Consider the following 21095-nt stretch of genomic DNA (forward strand, 5'->3'; position numbering starts at 1 on the left):
CATGCGCTATAAATGACATATTCACTTTATTCTGCGGGGCGATACGATTACGGCGATACCAGATGTTTATAGTTTTTTTTATGTCTTATGGCGTTTGCACAATAAAATACGTTTTGTAAACAATCATTCACTTTTTGTGTCGCCTTATTCTAAGAGCCAGAACGTTTTTTATTTTTCAATCAATAAAGCCGTGCGAGGACTTATTTTTTGCGTAACGAACTGTAATTTCGATCAGTACCATTTTTAGGCACATGCGACTTTTTGATCTCTTTTTATTCCATTTTTTGGGAGGTGAAGTGACCAAACAATTGTGATTGTGGTACGGTTTATTATTATTTTATTTTACGGCGTTCACCGTGCGGGATAAATAATGAAAGAATTTTGTAGTTCAGGCCGTTACGGACGCGGCGATACCAATTATGTATAGTTTATTTGTTTGTTTATATATTTTTATTAATAATAAAGGACTGATAAGGGAAAAAGGGGGATATTTACTTTTATTACTTTTAAATCTTTTATTTTCTTATTTTTACACAACTTTTTTTAACTTTTTTTTAACTTTATTACTTTGTCCCACTAGGGGACATGAGGGCAGGGGGCTCTGATCGCTATTCTAATACACTGCACTACATGCGTAGTGCAGTGTATTAGAACCGTCAGCTACTCACTGACAGCAAGCATAGTGGGTCCTGACGTTGTTAGGACCCACTAGGCTTCCGTCTATGGCATAGCCGGACGCCATTGTTTGGTGTCCGGTTGCCATAGTCACCATCGCCGGCCGCTATCGCGTAGCAGGCCGGCGATGGCAGCTTAACCCCTAAAAAGCCGCGATCTCTATAGAACGCGGCTTTTAAGGGGTTAATCAGCGGGGACACAGCGATCGGTCCCCGCTGTAGGAGCTGTGACAGCTGCTGAACAAGACAGCAGCGTCACAGCTCCTGTATGTGTCGGGGGGACGGCCGAAACTGCCGTTACTCCCGAGACGTACTATTACGGCATGGAGCGCGAACGATACAGCTGCCATGACGTAATAGTACGTCAAGGAGCGGGAAGGGGTTAAAAAACTAACATGTCGGCGAAGTTTAAAAAGGGAAATGAACAAATCGTCTGCGATATTTTTTTTAATCGCCTATTTATCAAGTGAAATGACATCTGTATAATACCAAGATACATCATTTACAGCTTCTGTTGTATATGAAAAAATAAATGCCCTATGAAGTTTAAAGCAAAACACGTAATGGTTTCATGTGAGAGAAAAGTATTGTAGATACAAATTTCCTAAATATAAACCAGTTTAAGTAAAGTATTCTTAGTAGAACATCTATAAAAAATAAAATAAATCAATATCAGCCTGTTACAAAAATGAGATCCACACATGAAAATATTCTTTGTAGTACTTGGATAGTTAAACCATCAATTTACACAATATATAGAATTTTAGCAAGGATTTATTGTCTTCAAATTATAAATTTCTTTTAAGGGAGAACCCATTTAAGGAAGAATTTATAGATACTCACATATTAGAATTTTCAGACCACTTCTTATAAAGATTTTCATGATAATCCCAATCTGAGTCCCAAACATCCTCTAGCATTGCTAAATGATGTGGAGTCTTCACCTCATCTGGGGACAAAATATTGGAAATATCGGTTACATGCTTTATCTATTCTGTTTACACAAATATCCCATATTAAAATCAATCACGTTTCCAATGATTGTGATGCAAAATCCGATGCCCCCCCCCCTCTCTAAAACGACAGCATTAAAAAAGAAAATAAACCAGTCCTTCTCTTTGAAAGCCAATACAAATAAAGCACCACCAGGCCCTTTACGGCGTGACGAGTGACACCGCCAAATCTCTGCCAAAAAGCGAGGAGATCAGGCATGGTTACCCAGTAACTATGGATTCTGTAGCGCCCTGAACATATCTTGGTCACAGCTTAGCAAAAATAGTGCAGCTAAGAGAATTTTCACTTGTGAGTCTGAAAGAATAAAACCAGGTACATATGTATTTTATTTAAAGTCTTAGGCCCTGTTCACATCAGCGTTGCACTTCCGTTTTCGTTTTAAATTAAACTAAATGACTCCAAAATAAAGGAAGCCACCTTACCCACAAATATGACTTACTTTTTGATAAAAATGGAAGTCCAACATAGCAGTGGTCACCACAATTTAAAGCAGCATCAAAATATATATTGGCTATCTGCAAAGAAAAGGAAAAATTACATTTAACCCAATCCCAGGAAAAAATAAAAAAAAGACTGCTTCCAAAACGGTAATTCAGTATTCTATACAATGGTAATATAAAGTGAACTGGTTCCTTCTACTGTCTAATAAGGTATTCATTATCACTATCCACTTATTACAACCATGTTTTGTAGGATTCCTGGAGTATGTATGTAAAGATTGTTAGCTTGGAAACCGAGCAGATTATGAGTACATTTATCTGCCTATTACTGTAAATGAGCTTCATAGCAGATGACATAGAAAGGCATTTCCGTGCAACATCTTGCAAATTAAAGAGCAATTGCACTCTTTTGTTATGACAGACATGCATTGGGTTTGAAAATCAATAAACTTTATTAAATATCTTCATCAGCTGATTTGTTTGTTTTTTTTATTGTTAAAAATCTATTTGAAGTTACCTGTTTGTTCCATTTCAGGGCCCCTCAAATTCGTCCAGACGGTAGAGGACGAATTTGAGGGGCCCTGAAATAGAACGAACAGGTAACTTCAAATAGATTTTTAACAATAAAAACCAAACAAATCAGCTAATGAAGATACCGTATTTAATACAACTTATTAAATTTTCAAATACAATGCATATCCGTCTAAAAAAAAATGAAGTGCAGTGACTTTATATATAACATACTGACAAATGAAAAATTATGACATTTTAGCAAGTATTAATTAGGAAGTAGAAAAAAAGATAATATCTGATGCTCACCCAAGGTCCAAGTAAAACCAACAAGTTTTATTTCATCTGGTTAAAAACCAGTAAAAAAATAATCCCAGGATAGATGCTTACGCGTTTCAAATTAAAGTTCTTCGTTATAGCTAAAATCCTAGATTTAACCCCAATTATACCGGACTTCTCCCACATCTGTGAGTTATACAATATTTACTTTTGACATTAACCATACTAAAATATTCCATGATATGCTCCTCATAGGAGAAAGAACACGTAATTGTGTTGTACGTAAACTTTACAGGAAGCCAGTTGGTGGAAATTCTGCTCTCCATGCTACAAGTGCCATCCTAAACACGTGGTTAAGAACTTGCCAGTAGGCGAATATATAGGTGCAAAACTCTGTTGTAGTGAACCACTTCATTCTTCCCAGGAATGTAATATTATCGTTACTAGGCTAAAATTAAGAGTTTACACAGTGGCAACATTAAAATCGGGCAAAACGAATAGCCAACTAAAACTAGAGAAGAATATCTGTATACTCAGAAATAAGGGACAAACACGGATTTAAAAAAATAAATTAAAAAAAATTGTATTTTCTGCATCATATAGTGTAAACATTCACTAAATAGTTGATATCATGAACAAATATTTATCAGTATTACATAAGGACAATTCATTGAACAAAATTCTAAGTTCCAATTTGTAGCAAGTATTCTCTAACTATTGGAAATCCGGTTTTCACATGTCGGGAAACACTTTGATAACAACCAAGGGTTCATATAAGGTGTGGTTTGTGCCCATAAATGCACAATACCACTACATTTACCTAAATCAACAAACAATACTAAATTGTTCACCAACTTTAGTACAACACGCGTAATGTACATGATCCTAATGCAATACATCAAATCTGCAATATGGGGGTTGTACTACCAGAAACCTCAGAAAATGTATTTATGAACATCTAACCCTGGAAAACGTAACTTGTCTTGGGCATTCAGACACTTTCTAGACATACCGTATTTTTCGGACTATAGGACGCACTGGACCATAAGACGCACCCATAATTTGTAGCATAAAAAGAGAAAAAAAAGTTGCGACTTTAACTGTACATTTCCTGGGTAATATTCAGACAATAGGGTACCACAGTGCCCAATACAATGCCAGCCAAAGAAAGACAAGATATTGGCATCTATAGTGCGCTCACCCACCCCTGAACTCACCAGACAGAGGTGTGGAGAGGCAGGGGTTAATGGTGTTGAATCTGCTCTTTTTGCTCTGTACATAAGAGGGGTCGTGGCTAGAAGGTCCTTGGAGATCAGTACCTGCACAGATTTACTGTGCTGTGTGTATTACGTCTGTGTTATTTGCTCACTGAACAGTGAGATGACGGAAGTCTGTGAGTAAGATGTGACTGTTCAGTGAGCAAATAACAGATTTTTTTACACACAGGACAGGACCTGCAGCTTCCATAAGGCTTCATGCCCACTTCAGTCTTTTTCTTCAGGGTGCTAGCTGTTTTTCAGACGGCTAGCACCCTGACCCATTCATTTCAATGGGGCCATGCACACTTCAGTTTTTTTGACGGTCCCGTTACTCCATTCCGACAAAAGTAGAGCATGTCCTACTTTGGTCTGAGATTCAGTGACCGTGAGGCCCATGCAAGTCAATGGGGCCATCAAAAAAACTGAAGGCACACGGAAGACATCCGTGTGTGACGGAGCTGTTGTCTAGCAACGGCCGGGCGGGCAGAGGTACACATACAGACAGATACTGCACTAATCGTTAGCCCCTTCTCTATGTCAGCACTGATAGAGAGAAGAGGCTGCTGATGAGTGCTGGAACGCAGCTATATTAAGAAAAATAAGTTCCTACATACCCCGGCCGTTGTCTTGGTGACGCGTCCCTCCTCTGATATCCAGTCCGACCTCCCTGGATGACGCGGCAGTCCATGTGACCGCTGCAGCCTGTGATTGGCTGCAGCGGTCACATGGTCTGAAACGTCATCTCAGGAGGCCAGACTTGTGGAAAAAGCAGGCAAGCACAGGGATTTCTGGGTAAGTAGTAACTTTGTTTTTGTTGCAGGTTTTTTTTTTTTAATGAACCATTAATCTATATTGTGAGCGCCGCACATGGTATTCCCTGTCCAGCAGTAGTCTCTGTCCAGGGTGCTGAGAGTTAAAGGGCTGCACTGATCGGCAGTAACTCTTTCAGTACCCTGGACAGTAAGTACCGCTGAACAGGGAATAGCATGTGCGGCACTCACAATATTGTGTACATAGTGTGAACGGGTTTCAGTCCCCTCTCGGAAGTGTACACGGAGTACACATGGGAAGCACACTGTTCCAATCACGGACACACTGATCCATGAAAAACAGCCATGAAAATGGAAGTGTGCATGAGGCCTTAGGCTGGATTCACACGAGCACATTACGTCCGTAATGGATGGAATGTATTTCAGCCGCAAGTCCCGGACCGAACACACTGCAGGGAGCCGGGCTCCTAGCATCATAGTTATGTACGACGCTAGGAGTCCCTGCCTCGCTGCCGGAAAACTGTCCCGTACTGTAATCATGTTTTCAGTACGGGACAGTAGTTCCACGGAGAGGCAGGGACTCCTAGCATCGTACATAACTATGATGCTAGGAGCCCGGCTCCCTGCAGTGTGTTCGGTCCGGGACTTGCGGCCGAAATATGTCTGTCAATTACGGACGTATTGTGCTCGTGTGAATCCAGCCTTACACTGCAAGGAACTTTGAAGCTCAGAGCTCAGTTTCCCTGCTTCTTCATACACTGACAGCTGTCTGCCTTCAGGCTACAGGACTCGGCACAAGATTAGAACACATTTTCTAGGAAAAAAACAACGTCCTATAGTCCGAAAAATAGGGTACATCACGGAGACACTAGTTGGTTTCAAGTATTAGCAAGTGAGAAAGAATGTAAACCGAAAAGGTGATGTGTTTGGCATAAAATCTTACTAAATAGGGAAACATTGTGGATTTTGAAACTTGATACCAGATTTCGTAGGGGCTTAAGCCTGAAATCTAATCTTATGTATGTTTACTAAATCAACTTACAATTTACTAATATTGTTATTTAGTATTTAGGATAGTGCAAAGTTAGGTACCATAATGGTTAAATAATGTATTACTTACAGATATTGGGAGAAGTCAGCTATAATTGGGGTTAAACTTTTTTTCCCCCATAGACACGTGACTTTCTCACAGGTGTTTTAAATCTGAAGTAAAACGTAGGTTTTCAGCTATGACTAAGAACTATTTAGTACTTACCGCATACGCGTCTATCCTAGGATAGTTTTTTTATTTGCGGTTTTAACTTGGACGAGTGCCAGATATTAGCTTTATTCTACTCAATAATGGATTACCTGCTACAAACAGTTCTGAGCCAGGCACCACCTATGTCTTTAAACATCAGAGTGCACAGTGAGCGGACCAATTCTCTTTTTAAGACTAGAGAGTAATACAGGGCAAAATTCATAAGAGTAATACATGAAACATCAGGGTATATCTTCCATTGGGTGCCATGATTTTGTTTACATAAATTTAAATATCTAACACAAAGTTGCACAAACAGTCAGAAAGTTATACCTTGGATTTTTTACCAGGCTCTAATTCGTCTTTATTGCTCCTTAATCGCTTATAAAAAAATCTGACGTCCTCCGATAAGGAGCGTATTTGTTGTATTTTCACCTTCTGTGAGAAGGAACTCATAATATTTAAACTCTGATGAACTAATTTTCCCTGGAACAAAAGAAAAGGGACAGGTGGTATTGGATGGTTTAATTTATTTATGTCACACACACACACTTGTACTTTTAACAGGCTGGACTAGTCCGGAAGGAAAAAAACAAAACCATCTTACCGGAAAGGAAGGTGGAAGAGTAATGTACTTTGGGGAGCAGGTTAATGAGCCTACAGCAATCACAGCCTTCACAGGGACTGTCAATATCTGTTGAAGATAATAGCAGTGCCATATAAGTATGGAGCTCTTCGTCATATTTTGGGTTTGCAACATGTTTATGAAGTCTAACTCCAGATATTCTAGATATGTACGTAACACAAGAATAGAATTGGTAAGAATTTGGGACAGCAAATTTGCAGGTCAATTACATCTAATCTAAAAGTAGAACATTATACTTGGGAAACGTTAGGTTTTGTTCAGCTTAATCTGGAGAACCTCGAGTTGAATGAAAGGGCCCTCTTTTAGTCAAACAATGAATTTCAGTAGCCACGATAATCAAAAAACCTTAAAATGAATTAAACCATATGCTAGAAGACACTATCACAGTACCTCATAATCTGTGGTGATCTGGATGCCTCCATCATAGAATCCTTCAAGATCTTTTGCTGTCAATGTAACACGAAAAACTGCATAATAACCCGAAGTTAATATAACCTGGAAACATACAAGAGTATTCTTTAGAAAATTTTATTGACACAAGTAATTTAAAAACAAAAAACAAATTATATGTACTAAAAGGGGAAAATTGTGAGATTACTTACTGAAGTACGGTCAGATGCAGTGGAATTTTCAATTTCTGCTCGGCTTGCTACTATGCTGCTCCGGTTTCCCTTTTCTGATGCTAGAAGTTCAATGGCAAGACTGTCTCCAATAACATGCCAGCTTTTAATGGCCAACTAAAAAAAAAGAGAAAATATGCAATCCATAAAAAAAACGAGTGAGTGCATTCTTATTACAATCTGCAAACACCATCTGTATCTAGAGCAAAATGTTTCTATGACTAGAGAGTTGTTTTCTTGACTGATAAAGGTCTATCCCGATCATTACAAGTAATGGCATATCGCTAGAATACAGGTCGACTCTTGGGAGCCCCACTGATTCTCAAAAGAAAAGGGGCTGCAGCACTAGTTTAGCTCTGTGGCTCCTTCCAAGTTTTTCCCTGCACAGTGCCGCTCCCATCCAATGCAGAATAGCCCCATTGAATGAACAGCAGTTGGACCAGTAGTAAAGCTAAAAGGAAAAAGATGGAAAAAAGCCAAAGGGGCTCCATGCCTTCATTCTCATCAGTGGGGTCCCAAAGGTCAAGCACCCACCAATTATATTGACATGGCATGTCCTAAAGGTCCACTTTAAGAGAACATGAAAAGGAACGGTCAATGAATACTCTTCCAAATTGTATAGTATATAACAAAAGAAAAAAAAAAAAAAGTATTTGAAAACAGAATTTACAAATGAATTCATAATTAAAACCCGACAGTCCATCTGATACACAAACGGCACCCATTTAACAAACAAAAGAAAGAATGGTCCTGAAGACAGCGACTGCCACCCAAGATCAGGACTGGTTGCAGGAATGCAATGACAGTATAAGGCCATGTAAATATATGAATTTCCACAGCGTCATGGCCTCTGTTATAAACGGAAACCATAGTGAACAAGAAACACAATTTAAGTAGTGTAAACTATCCACTGACAATGTAACTTTTGTACCTTACCTCTATGGGGTTATTATTTATTATAGCTATTAGAAGACTGCTAGACTCTGCTGCACTTAGGATTCCAAATTCTAAAAAACGTTCTTCTGGTTTAGAAGGTAAAACAAAGTACTACAAAGAAATAAAAAAAGGCACACGTTAAAACATTTTAAAGTCTAAAAGAAAGACAACAGTAGTTTTTCTTTTATCATAGTTAAAGGTCAGTGTGTTTTACACATAAAAATATATATAAATTACATCCAGATTCATATTTTGTACTCGCTGCCCTATGACTTTACAGAGTATGCTAGAGATACTTTCCATATTATATATATATATATATATATAAAAATATAAATATATACCAGTTTTTAGAAAGTTCACTCAATGTTTCCGAAGTAATGAAACCCACTCAATGCGTACAAGTGATCCCACACAGAAAATAAATTGCTTTTAGGGCAAAACGATTAATGTAGGATATGCCAGAAATGTTTTTTGTGAATGGGGATTATATAATGCCGAAGTTATATTGTTTGTATTAAAGACACATTCAAGGCAAAATATAGTGTAGAGCCTGAGGGTGCGGTGCATGACAGGGTTTCACTCTTTGAATCCCTGTGTCTTGAACCAACCCCTCAGGCACTGCAATAAGTATAAGGGTATGTTCACACAGCCCATTTTTGGGCCTGAAAAATCGGAAGCAGAAAGCCTTCAAACATCTGTTCATTGATTGCAATGGAAAAAACGGTGTTGAGGTTCCGATGGGCCGTTTTTTTACACGGACGTTTCGAAAAACGGCCACGTAAAAAAACGGCCGCGAAAAAGAAGTGCTGGTCACTTCTTGGGACGTTTTTGGAGCTGTTTTTCATAGACTATTGAAAACAGCTCCAAAAACGGCCGTAAAAAACGCAGCGAAACTCGCAAGTGGTTTAAAAAACGTCTGAAAACCAGGAGCTGTTTTCCTTTGAAAACAGCTCCGTATTTTCAGACGTTTTTGACTCAGCGTGTGAACATACCCTCACACGGTCAATAGGTTTTGCCAGGAGTGTTCCTATAGTGATCTCAGCACTGATGTGTCATTTTGGGCAAATATTGAGAGACAGGCCTGTGTGTCATTTTTTTGCCCTAAAAGAGGGGGTGGATAAATTATTGTACATTTTTACAGCACCCTAAGCTCCTGTTTGATTTTTTTATTAGATGGAAGGCAATAAAAACCTTCATATACACTGAAATAATATAATCTGAAAAGTTAGGCGCCAGCATTACATTTTTAGGTAGATTGGCTAGCTGGCTCTACTCTAAACGGCCAATAAAAATAAATAAAAAGTTATTAACATCTGGTGGTTTAGATCTTCTAATTAAAGTATATATTGAGTTACTTGGTAAATTGACAATCTGAAACAAAAAGTACAGATAAATCAGGATACTTACATCTAAAAAGCCTGTGAAGGCTCGTATAGGAAGGTGGAATTTTGACGCATTGGTGATAAGTAATATATTGTTGTCTATATGAACAGAGGATGTAGATGGTGTGAACGTTAAAGAAAATATATATCTCGATTCCCCAGGAGAAATTAATACATTTGAACTGAAATTCTGGATCTACATTGAAGAAAAATGAAAGGAAGTTTAAAGTTATATGTTAAGTGCCATTAATGCATCATATAAACAGAGCAGTACTCAATTTTGATATACAAACTTACTTTAAACATTGTTTTTGCATCTTCAGGTAATAAGACATCATGGACAAGTACAGCAAAGTTAAAGGTGTTTGTCAAGAAGATGGGCCTCTTCACTGGATCTGACGGACTATCCCGTATATGAAATAATGTTGCTGCATGATCAAATCCCAAGTACCTTAGCACAATGTAAAGAAAAAGAAAAGAGTTTGCACTGGTAATGTACTTAAAGGGATTATCCAAGTTCTAAAAATGTTGTGGTAATGGCTGCAAATGAGATAAATTAGCAAAAGAAGCAGTACTTACTTATCCTTTCCCCCGGCGATCCAGTGTTGGCGCTCTGGCGGGACTCCCGGTGATTGTTTACATGCACGTAGTATGTGACCTCTGCAGAGGGCTTGACCGCTGAGCCTTCTGATTGGCCGCAGCTGTTACATGCTACGTGCATATAAACTATCACCAGGTTTGCTGCCGAAGCGTCAGCGCTGGATCGCTGGGGGAAAGTATAGTTGAATAATGCTTTGTTTGCTAATTTATCTCATTTCCAGAAAATTTTCAGAACCTGGATAACCCCATTCAGCACTTCAATAATTGACATATGCTAGAAAAATGGACAATGGAAACGCTGGACAAAAATGATAAATTAGTATTTTTATATGCATGATACGTTATAATTTATCTGTAGTATAAACATATGTCTCACAGGGAAAATTATTATACGGGCTAGGTCACCAGCGAGTGCGGATTTAGATCTCCCCAATATCAGAATAGAAACTCCAAAATACATTAGGAAAAACACAGAGAATAAGGAGTCACGTACTATTAGAATATGATTTGCCAAGGGCATAGAAAAATAAATTTCATTAGACAATACAGATTACATATAGATTAAAAGGTAGACTACAAATCGGACAACTGTATACCTCCAATAGCGTAGGAGGACAAGAGGAAACCACTAGTATATAGCACAAAGAAAGGAAGAAAAAACTTCCAGCAGAGGAGGCTGTGTGAACTGTTATAAGGCAGAAGTCAAATAGCAATGTATGACGCAAAGCAAGAAAGCAAAGTAAGGTATCTGAGTAGATCGTACCACAGGTACAGTCAATCTCACAATAGTGTTAATATGAAGTAGAGTAAGAGATGAGTACTGTCAGTTACATAAGCCATATTTTGCATATATACAGGGCGTCAATCATTAGGTACAAAATATCTAAGCCTCAGAGAAGCACACAGATCTTCCATATTTTCTATGCCCTTGGCAAATCATATTCTAATAGTACATGACTCCTTATTCGCTTTGTTTTTCCTGTTATAATTTATCTGCACAAAAGAAACTAAGAATTCTTACAGTCTGCTCACTTACCCATCCAAAACTTCTGCTTGATATGGAATTTCAAGTTTTGAGTAACTCTTCTCTTTTGCCTTGACAGTGATTTTACCAGAGAACTGTGATGGCTTCTTGGCTTTTGATGCTTGTTTGTTTAAAGAAATAAAGATGATTAAACTCAAGAAAACTATAGTGAAGACAGAAATACTTCCTAGAGATTAAAGGGGTTACTTAGGATAGATTCAAGTGAATGGAGATGCAATACCAGGCACAGCCTGCAGAAAGATGCAGCGCTATTTCTGGAAAAACATCAGACCCTTATTTTTATAATCCTGGACAGCCCCTGTAAGCAAGTAAGATACAAGAACATCAGTTAAAAGGTAACTAAACGTTCAAAAAACTTCTGACATGTCATAGTGACATGTCAGAAGTTTTAATTGGTGGGGGTCCGAGCACGGAAACGAAGTGGCAGAAGCACTTGTTTTAGCGCTAAGCCGCCTCACTTCGGTTTGGCTTTTTCCGGAAGGCCGATGTAGCGGAGTACAGGGCTCATAGCCTTTCTATTTAGCCCGTACTCTAATACATTGATTTCCGAAAAAAGCCGAAAAGAAACTAAGCGACTAAGCGCTCACACAACCGCTTCTGCCACTTTGTCAGAAGTTTGTTGAACATTTAGTTACACTTTAATATAGATGTATGAAGAGATGCATGACATGTTCCAGAATGAAAAAATATATCCTTCTCATGTCTCCCCATGTCCATAATACTGCAATTAATACATTTATGTAGTAACCCTATCTAAGGGCTGCTCAAAAGGAGGAGTAAATATGCAGAAATTCATTTAGAGATCAGCTTAGTATTCAGAATGACATGTTCACATAGATGTGTGCTGCTACAGTCCGTACGCATTGACCACAGGCCAAGCTTGCTGGGATTTTAAAGAAGTGAAGACGAAAGTTGAAGACAACGGATACGTATTTTTTGAAATTATTATGTCAGCGAAATCTTACCATCAAAACTTATACTTGCAACTTTGGTGTATTTGCTCTCAGATGCTTTCAAGGTTATAGGTTTAAAGTGCACAGCTATTGCATCATTCTGTGGTATTGAGCGCACACTCTAAAAATAGAAAAGTCAAAAGATAAACAGCAAGACAATACATGGAAAACATTTTTTTAGTATATGTAATTTAAAAAAGGTCAAAGGTTCTGTCTTTTTATTTAAAAATAAATCTGCATTATGATGAAGGAATTAAATATTATGGGTGCGTCCACACACGAAAGTACATGCGACTACATATTCCAAAAGTCACGCCGTAAAATAGCAACAAGCATTTAATGGATAGCAAGAAAATGTCACTAATTCATGTTGGTATCTCTCCATGTCAAACTCAAATCTGCCAAATAAATGGAAAGAGAGAGAAGTCTAGACAGTCAAAGGCTGTCAATACAGGAAGCCATTATTTGCTATGTTTTTACATCCTCACTTGGTCTTTACGGGGTAAGGTATCGCTGTTGCAGCATAGAAAAAAGGGCCTCATTCATGCTAGAATGGGGCCTTTTAACAAGTGGTTTACCCCCATTTTAATATAACAAGCACGTAGCAGTCAATAAAGGGGTTGTACCAGAATCAATTATCTCTCCATAGGAAAGGTGATCATTTTCTGATCGCTGGGAACTCTGATCGAGACAATAAGGTTGCCGAACACCAGATTCCTATTTACTGCTTGCCCGCAGTGAGAATGAGATTGAATAGAGCGATGGACAAGCATGCATGGTGCCACTCCATTCAATACCTGCAGGAATGATGGAAAATGGCAAGTACAGCACTTGGCTGTTTCTGGCAGTCCCATAGAGGTTGAATGGAGCGGCAGGCATATGCACGACTGCAGCTCCAGTGTAGCTCCTCCACCCAGTGTAAAGGAATATGGGGGGGGGTTTCCGCAATCCGAGGTGTCCTATTGTTGAAGGGGCCCCAGAGATTAAACTTATTCTGTGGATAGTCTATTCTGGAACAAATACTCCAGTAATTTGTAAGCGATCTGACAATGCTAGCAAAAAGGTTACCGTCAAAATCTTGCCTGTAGGATAGTGTTAGCGTAAAACATCACTTTTGAGTGATTTTGAATGGATCATAACTGACGTTTTCAATATATTTATTGCTGAACTACAGCACAGGTGACATGTGAATAATTGAAATAGATCCATTCTTTAATTCATTGACGGTTTAGGTCTGTCGCAGGGCGTAATAATAGAGAAGTGTGCATCTGTTTCTCAACCATTTACACTGCAAATAACTTATATGCCGTATTTCCAATGTAAACTAATGAAGATTCACAAAAGTGAATCTTTACTTTAAAACTTCAAGCGGACCCTTTATTAAAACATGCATGTGAGTGTTTTAGGAATGCAGGAAATCAATATGCTTGCATGAAGTACGTGCTTGAAATATTCGGCTCCATACACATGCTGGTTTTTGTGGCTATTTTTATGTGCAGTTAATTAAGCAGGGTCTTTGAAGCAAACACAGTGACAAGAGTTAATGAATACATGGCACACGTGAATTCACCCAACACACTATTAATATCTGCACTGTTCACGGATATATTTATGGACAAAGGAATAAATATAATAATTACATACACCCACACACGGAGACAAAGCCTTATGAAGGTACAGATGTGTCCTTTCATACCTTAACATATCTGTGGCGCAAGATGACCAGCTTTGAAATAAACATGATTTTGCGATACTCTGTCACGAGATGTCTATGTATGGCTGTATCTATATGTGGCCACCCAGTGGTTATGATGTGTTTTGTGGACCATAAAGGGTTTGGCTAGAATTTTGGAAGATTTTATTACATTTATTTATTGAGAAATTGGAGTCCTTAATCGAATTCAAGAAAAGGTAAAAGTGCACACATATGTATTGTAAGCTTTGACCACAATTCTGCTCTATATGGTGAAAACAAAAAAACAAAAAAAACAACCGGAACTTCAAAATGGAGCTGCAGTTGTAGCCCCAGGGCAATGATTGTTACACAGGACCCACTGATATCAACTGGCCCTCTGTGTAATGTATCAACGCACCAAGATGCCCTCTTGTAATGGTTCTCTGCTCTTGCTAATAGAGAGGCGAAGGTTCCCAATCTATTAAGCCGCCATGCTACTTAGTTCAGAAAATCTCACAATTAGATCATGGAGTTGGGTAGCTGCCTCAAGAACAAACATTACATTGTGAAAAGCATCACATGTACAAGATAGGCAAACTCAGCACACAAAAGGTGAACGGGATTGTGATTTATTCCATATCGGCTATGGTCGGCTGCTAAGTGTTCACTACCATCAGAAAATGGTCTAATGCCTTTATGAGTCAAGTGAATGCCGTCCCAGGTAACAAAACGCGATATCCTTTGTGAATTCTTTCAATCGATTATAAAATATACATCTACAGTGATTTTTAGTACAAGCACCATGAGACTGTATTTAGACTGTTCAGTGTCTGGTACTAAACTAGGACCAGTAAATACACGTCTGACAAAATTCTCACAAACAGAGCAGTCAAGTTAAGTTCCAGATTGCAGCCACTAATATATTAGGGGATTACATAAACTTTTTAATGTATTATTAATGGAAAAAAATATTTTGCATACAGAAGCAATTTGATAACCTGCAGGGTATTGCTCCCTGGTAGTACTGTGCATTAGACTTTAAAAACTGGAACCACATGTGTAATACAGTTAGCTTAAGGATAGGATGCAACAGAATCTATATCATCATCATGTCTGAAGAATGAGACAGAAATAATAATTTCTACAATTTAAAAAAATATTTGGGATCTACTTAAAGAGGCTCTGTCACCAGATTTTGCAACCCCTATCTGCTATTGCAGCAGATCGGCGCTGCAATGTAGATTACAGTAACGTTTTTATTTTTAAAAAACGAGCATTTTTGGCCAAGTTATGACCATTTTTGTATTTATGCAAATGAGGCTTGCAAAAGTACAACTGGGCGTGTTTAAAGTAAAAGTCCAAGTGGGCGTGTATTATGTGCGTACATCGGGGCGTTTTTACTACTTTTACTAGCTGGGCGTTGTGTATAGAAGTATCATCCACTTCTCTTCAGAACGCCCAGCTTCTGACAGTGCAGATCTGTGACGTCACTCACAGGTCCTGCATCGTGTCGGCACCAGAGGCTACAGTTGATTCTGCAGCAGCATCAGCATTTGCAGGTAAGTAGCTACATCGACTTACCTGCAAACGCCGATGCTGCTGCAGAATCATCTGTAGCCTCTGGTGCCGATGTGTCCTCGCTCGTCTGACACGATGCAGGACCTGTGAGTGACGTCACAGATCTGCACTGGCAGAAGCTGGGCGTTCTGAAGAGAAGTGGATGATACTTATCAGAAAGCCCAGCTAGGAAAAGTAGTAAAAATGCCCCGATGTACGCACATAATACACGCCCAGTTGTACTTTTACTTTTCAACACGCCCAGTTGTACTTTTGCAAGCCTCATTTGCATAAATACAAAAATGGCCATAACTTGGCCAAAAATGCTCATTTTTTAAAAATAAAAACGTTACTGTAATCTACATTGCAGCGCCGATCTGCTGCAATAGCAGATAGGGGTTGCAAAATCTGGTGACAGAGCCTCTTTAAATGCTATGTACACCTTTGAAATGGTTTTTTTTTTTTTTAATCAAATTGTCCATCAATGTGATTGGTGCAACTTCCTAAATACATTCAACATTTTTTTTTACTTTTTGATATACAGATGCGTAGTATCCTGTATACAGTTGAAGCCTGTATCCGTCAGGTCAGCGGGACTGATGGGTTCAGTGTCAGAGGGTCCTGCGTGTCTCTGACACACAGGACCGAGCTGCTATCAATCACATCTAGTTTCATAACTTAGAGGTGATCGATTACAGGTGGATCCAGCGTGTCAGACACATAGGACCCGCTTTGAATGAAATTAAATAAATACCACTTCAAAAAGTTGTACATAGCCTTTGTTTAGTACATTATTCCAAAAGTAGTATTTCAGTTAAACACAGTAGTTATCTACGTACAATCAACACAGAAACGAGACAAAATGGGGCACATACGCCAGTGTTAGTATGAAGCCCACAGGAGTAGCATGCAGGTTATTTTATATTTTTATTACATCTTCTGTCTTCCAGAAATGGAAGTCTCCACCAGCTACGAGCTGGTCTAGATGTCCACTATAATTTACGCCAGTTTCTGCCGTAAATTAAGTAAGTGTGTTGAACCGCAGGTGGCCCCGCCACCTACTGCTAAGCCCGGGCAACTTTTTGCTAAAGTGCCATGAGCGACGTAAATGCATCAAAAGACCCAAATGTCTATTTGCGCAAACTGCGACTTTTGATGCACTTGCGAATTTTCTTGGCATAGAACATTTCATAAACGCCTCCTAAAATATTTAAATTCAGCCAAACAAAGCCACACAAACCGTGCAAGCAAAGACAAACGAAAAGGTCAGTGCTACTTACAGTTATTGGAACATCTTTTGTTCCTGAATTTAGTAAATGGAGATTTAGAACTTTGGGAACATCTGGAAAAAAATATAATTAAATAAGATCGTTTAAGAAAAATGTGTTATGTTCTTGTGGAAACGTAATGTAAAGAAATTTTACAAAAAAAATAATATATATATATACCAGTAAAGCTGAACCCTAGTACAGTGAGGAAAAAAAATAAATACTCCGATAAAGGAGATTGTTATGAAGAAGACAAAGAGAAGGAAAACAAGGACATGCACTGAGTGAATTTGAGGCCCTACAACTTCATCGGTCACAACTGACAAGAAATGAAGGATCACATTACAAATACTGAGTAAATGCTACGTCAGTAAACCATTCTCACCTTGTGTTCGTAATGTGCCAAAATCTAGCATTTCTATTGATGAATAAATGCCAGGAGCTGAAAAGAAATCATAAAGTTACATCCCTATGCCTCCTAAAAACAAAAAAAGGGAAAATGTCCGCACATTGTATAGTTTCTATAAAACCAACCTGTTGTGACTTCCACCTCCACAGGAAGGATAATGAACTCTGCGCTGTCAGATGCATTGGTTTTAATTCGAATGAAGGCAGTGTGATTGTCAGCCTCTCGAGAAGAGAAGCTTGCACGCATTACACCCTTTGTTTCATATGGTGGGATTTCCTGAAACGGAAAAAAATAATGAAATACCTTCACCTCAGCATATTCTGTTGATCTCCATCACTACATCACCACAAGAAACCATGTCGTTTTTCAACAGCAGCAAGATGCCCTGTCGACCATGACACATGGTAACATTCCTCAACGGGTAAAATAGCCAATACAGGAGGCAGAAAGCAAATCCAGACTTTACACAGCACTAAGGATGGAGCTCCATACATTGATTTTGCTGGGCACAAATGCAAAAACAAAACAAAAAAAACACAAAAACCTTTGATATTTTATAGTGACATGAAATTTTTTTTGATCGGTGGAGGTCCAGGTGCCGAGACCCACACAGTTAGCGGACGGAATCTGCCCCTTCATTCTAGTTCAGCGCTGTGTACCTACGGCAGCCAACGGTATGTTTCGGCTCTACACGGAGAGCGGTTTATGACGAACAGACAATATATAGCCTATACACAGTGAATTCCAATCAGGGTTTAGCGATCAGTGGTGGTCTCAGCACTTCGACCCCCACGGACCAAAACTTCTCAAATGCCAGAAGTTATTGGTTCTCTTTTTTATTGACCGCGACCTTAAAAAAAAAAAAAAAGACAAAAAACATTAGTAAGGAGGCTGCTTACCCATAATTTTGTGGTGCCTCCTTGCTGACCTGTAGGAAGTTCTAAGTGCAGATCACCCCCACTGGAATACATTTCTACTACCTATAATAAAACAATACACCACAAAATCAATGCCATACAAGCGTTTCTACTATATATAAACCAGGTTATTTCATATAATAACTTACAACTAATCTAAGAGGTTAAATAGATCCTGTCCCTGTGATAGACATACGTATAAAAGTAATGACACCAATCTAATAGCCTAACAGAATTGTAATGCTGTATACAACCACATCCACTAGACAGCCTTCCCAAAGTGGCAAATGGGGGGTGTGCGGGGTTAAAAAAAAACAAAAAACCAAGAGCTCCCCCCCCACCCCCCCACACTTCCCAGATGGAACTCATGGGGTCTGTTTAGTGAATGTGATTGCACTAGTGCGTGCAATTTCTATTAGGCTGGATTCACACGAGCACATTACGTCCGTAATGGACGGAACGTATTTCGGCCGCTAGTCCCGGACCGAACACACTGCAGGGAGCCGGGCTCCTAGCATCATAGTTATGTACGATGCTATAAGTCCCTGCCTCGCTGCAGGACAACTGTCCCGTACTGTAATCATGTTTTCAGTACGGGACAGTAGTTCCGGAGAGGCAGGGACTCCTAGCATCGTACATAACTATGATAGGAGCCCGGCTCCCTGCAGTGTGTTCGGTCCGGGACTTGCGGCCAAAATACGTCCGTCCATTACGGACATGATGTGCTCGTGTGAATCCAGCCTCAGGGTATAAAACGGATTTCCTTACTAGCCCTACTGTTTAGTGGATACAATCACACTCACTAGTAGAAGTCTATTAGGGCATTACACGGATACCCAAACATAAGGAGGTATGTTATAGTGACAACTTCTCTTTAAGGATTAATGCATTTATGAGCAATAATTGAAAGCGATGCTCCTAAAAGAAATACGCACATCCGTGTATTGCAGTTTTATAGCAATCTGCAGCTTTAGGCTATGTTCACACAGAGTTTTTTGCCGAGTTTTTTGACGCGGAAACCACGCCCCAAAACTAGTCAAAAACGGCCCTAAAATGCCTCCCATTGATTTCAATGGGAGGAGGGGGCGGTTTTCTCCCGCGAGCAGTAAAACCGCCTCGTGGGAGAAAGGGACATGCCCTATCTTCGGGCGTTTACACCTCTGACCTCCCATTGACTTCAATGGGAGGCAGAGAAAGCGTATTTTGCGGCGTTTTATGCCCACGGCGCTCAATGGCCGCTGGCGAAAAAATCGGCGTGCAGGGAGAGGAAAATCTGCCTCAAACTTCCAAACTGAATTTTGAGACAGAAATTCCGCCTGCAAAAAAACTCTGTGTGAACATAGCCTTAGGGTGGATTTACATATCGCATACTCATTGCGGAATTTCACTTGCAGAATCCACAGCGGAATTCCACAAAAGTACAGTATTATGCTAGTGATTGAGTTATAATAACCACAATCCACTCATATCGTAAAAAAATAAACTCACCGCAGATTTAATTCATTGCAAAGATTGAAATCCGCTGCTAATTTCCCCACCAAAACCTGCACGTAAGACATGCAGATATTTGTGTGGATTTATAGGCTGGTTCCCCAGCATAATTATTATGCGATGTGTGAACCTAGCCTTAGAGCTTTCTACCCAGATTTTTTATTTATTTATATATATATCAGAGCAAACAAAAGCAAAGTAGACGTTGCAGCGATGACTGCGGTCATCATATATAATCAGATAGATATACAGGACTAGTATATGTGGAAATCTATCAAATTCAGGTCCTGTACTGCAAATCGTGTCTGGAACAGCTTTAAATTCACCAATCACTTTTTGCTTTACATTAACATTAATACAGGTCTTACAGATCAGAGCCTAAATTGACTTTAAGCATATCCGTGATAGTGTAAGCAAGAGGGGCTGGTTGTAATACCAAAAGCAATTAAAGAAAATGTATCATCAGAAAATTATATATTTATAGATTATAAAAAAATAATGTCTATTGACTTGCATTCTGTCGTCACAGACAATATAGGAAGTGTCTCCCCAATATGGCTGCTCGGAGAGACATTAACAGATAAAAAATAAATAGCCGCAAAAGTTAAAAAAATATTTCTCAACTACATACTTTTAGCTTATTAAATCAAACTAAAATTAAATACACTCCAACATTTTAACACCAAGAAGGGAAAGCCGTAAGGTTATGCAAATTGAGGAAGCAGCAGCGGTCACTAAGATCTGAAAATTATCAAATTTTCTAGCACCGCGCTCCAATCTGTGGCATGTGGAAGGGGCATAAAAGCCAGAATGAAAGCAACGTTTTTTCGCCACATGAAACCTCAAAAATCAGATCATGTGGTGTGAGAGGATTGTGTGACGCCTCCTGCTCATCGACGTGCCAGTTATCGCCACTTGTCATAAAACGGAGAGGGACAAAATCCTTGAACTGAGAGACCTTGGTTTATCACTCCGTCAGATCGCTACGCGCCTAGGCCGGGATGTCAGCACTGTGTAACATTGCGTGTCCCGGAGGTAGGGAGAACAACAAACCGGAATGACAGCAAGAGGTGCACAGAGGCAAACCTCTGCACTGACGGATCTTATTGGAAGAATGGCGCGTACTGCAAGTGAAATTGGACCTTACATCCCAAGCATAGGGTGGCAACCGGTGACTACACAAACCATCAGAAGGCGTTTGCACGACATTGGGCTACGAGACAGACGTTCAGCTACTGGTGTTCCATTGACCACACTCCACCGCTCTCAAAGGCTATCAAGGTGCACAGCAAGAAGGCAATGGAGGTTTATCCTCAGAGATGAGTCCCGCTTTTGTCTCGGATGCAATGATAGCCAGAGATTGGTCTGGAGAACATGTGGGCAACACCATGAAGGGGCCTTCACAAG

At 39.4% G+C, this 21095-nt stretch overlaps 1 protein-coding gene across 2 annotated transcripts in view; it reads right to left on the minus strand.

Moving 5' to 3' along the window:
• Nucleotides 1–21095, minus strand: part of TMEM131 (transmembrane protein 131) — a 218173-nt gene that overhangs the window by 59659 nt on the left and 137419 nt on the right. For both annotated transcript variants that reach the window (XM_075852597.1, XM_075852596.1), the window contains exons 8-22: nt 18180–18256; nt 17406–17556; nt 17257–17313; nt 16884–16945; nt 12384–12492; nt 11410–11518; nt 10071–10224; nt 9799–9969; nt 8389–8499; nt 7435–7569; nt 7223–7327; nt 6794–6880; nt 6520–6672; nt 2128–2203; nt 1518–1623 (exon numbers count right to left, since the gene is read on the minus strand). In XM_075852597.1, the coding sequence (XP_075708712.1) occupies nt 1518–1623; nt 2128–2203; nt 6520–6672; nt 6794–6880; nt 7223–7327; nt 7435–7569; nt 8389–8499; nt 9799–9969; nt 10071–10224; nt 11410–11518; nt 12384–12492; nt 16884–16945; nt 17257–17313; nt 17406–17556; nt 18180–18256 (1663 nt within the window). The remainder of the gene's footprint in view (nt 1–1517; nt 1624–2127; nt 2204–6519; nt 6673–6793; nt 6881–7222; nt 7328–7434; nt 7570–8388; nt 8500–9798; nt 9970–10070; nt 10225–11409; nt 11519–12383; nt 12493–16883; nt 16946–17256; nt 17314–17405; nt 17557–18179; nt 18257–21095) is intronic.

This window comes from Rhinoderma darwinii, chromosome 2 (assembly GCF_050947455.1).
Source record: "Rhinoderma darwinii isolate aRhiDar2 chromosome 2, aRhiDar2.hap1, whole genome shotgun sequence".
In the NCBI taxonomy this organism is placed as follows: Eukaryota; Metazoa; Chordata; class Amphibia; order Anura; family Rhinodermatidae; genus Rhinoderma; species Rhinoderma darwinii.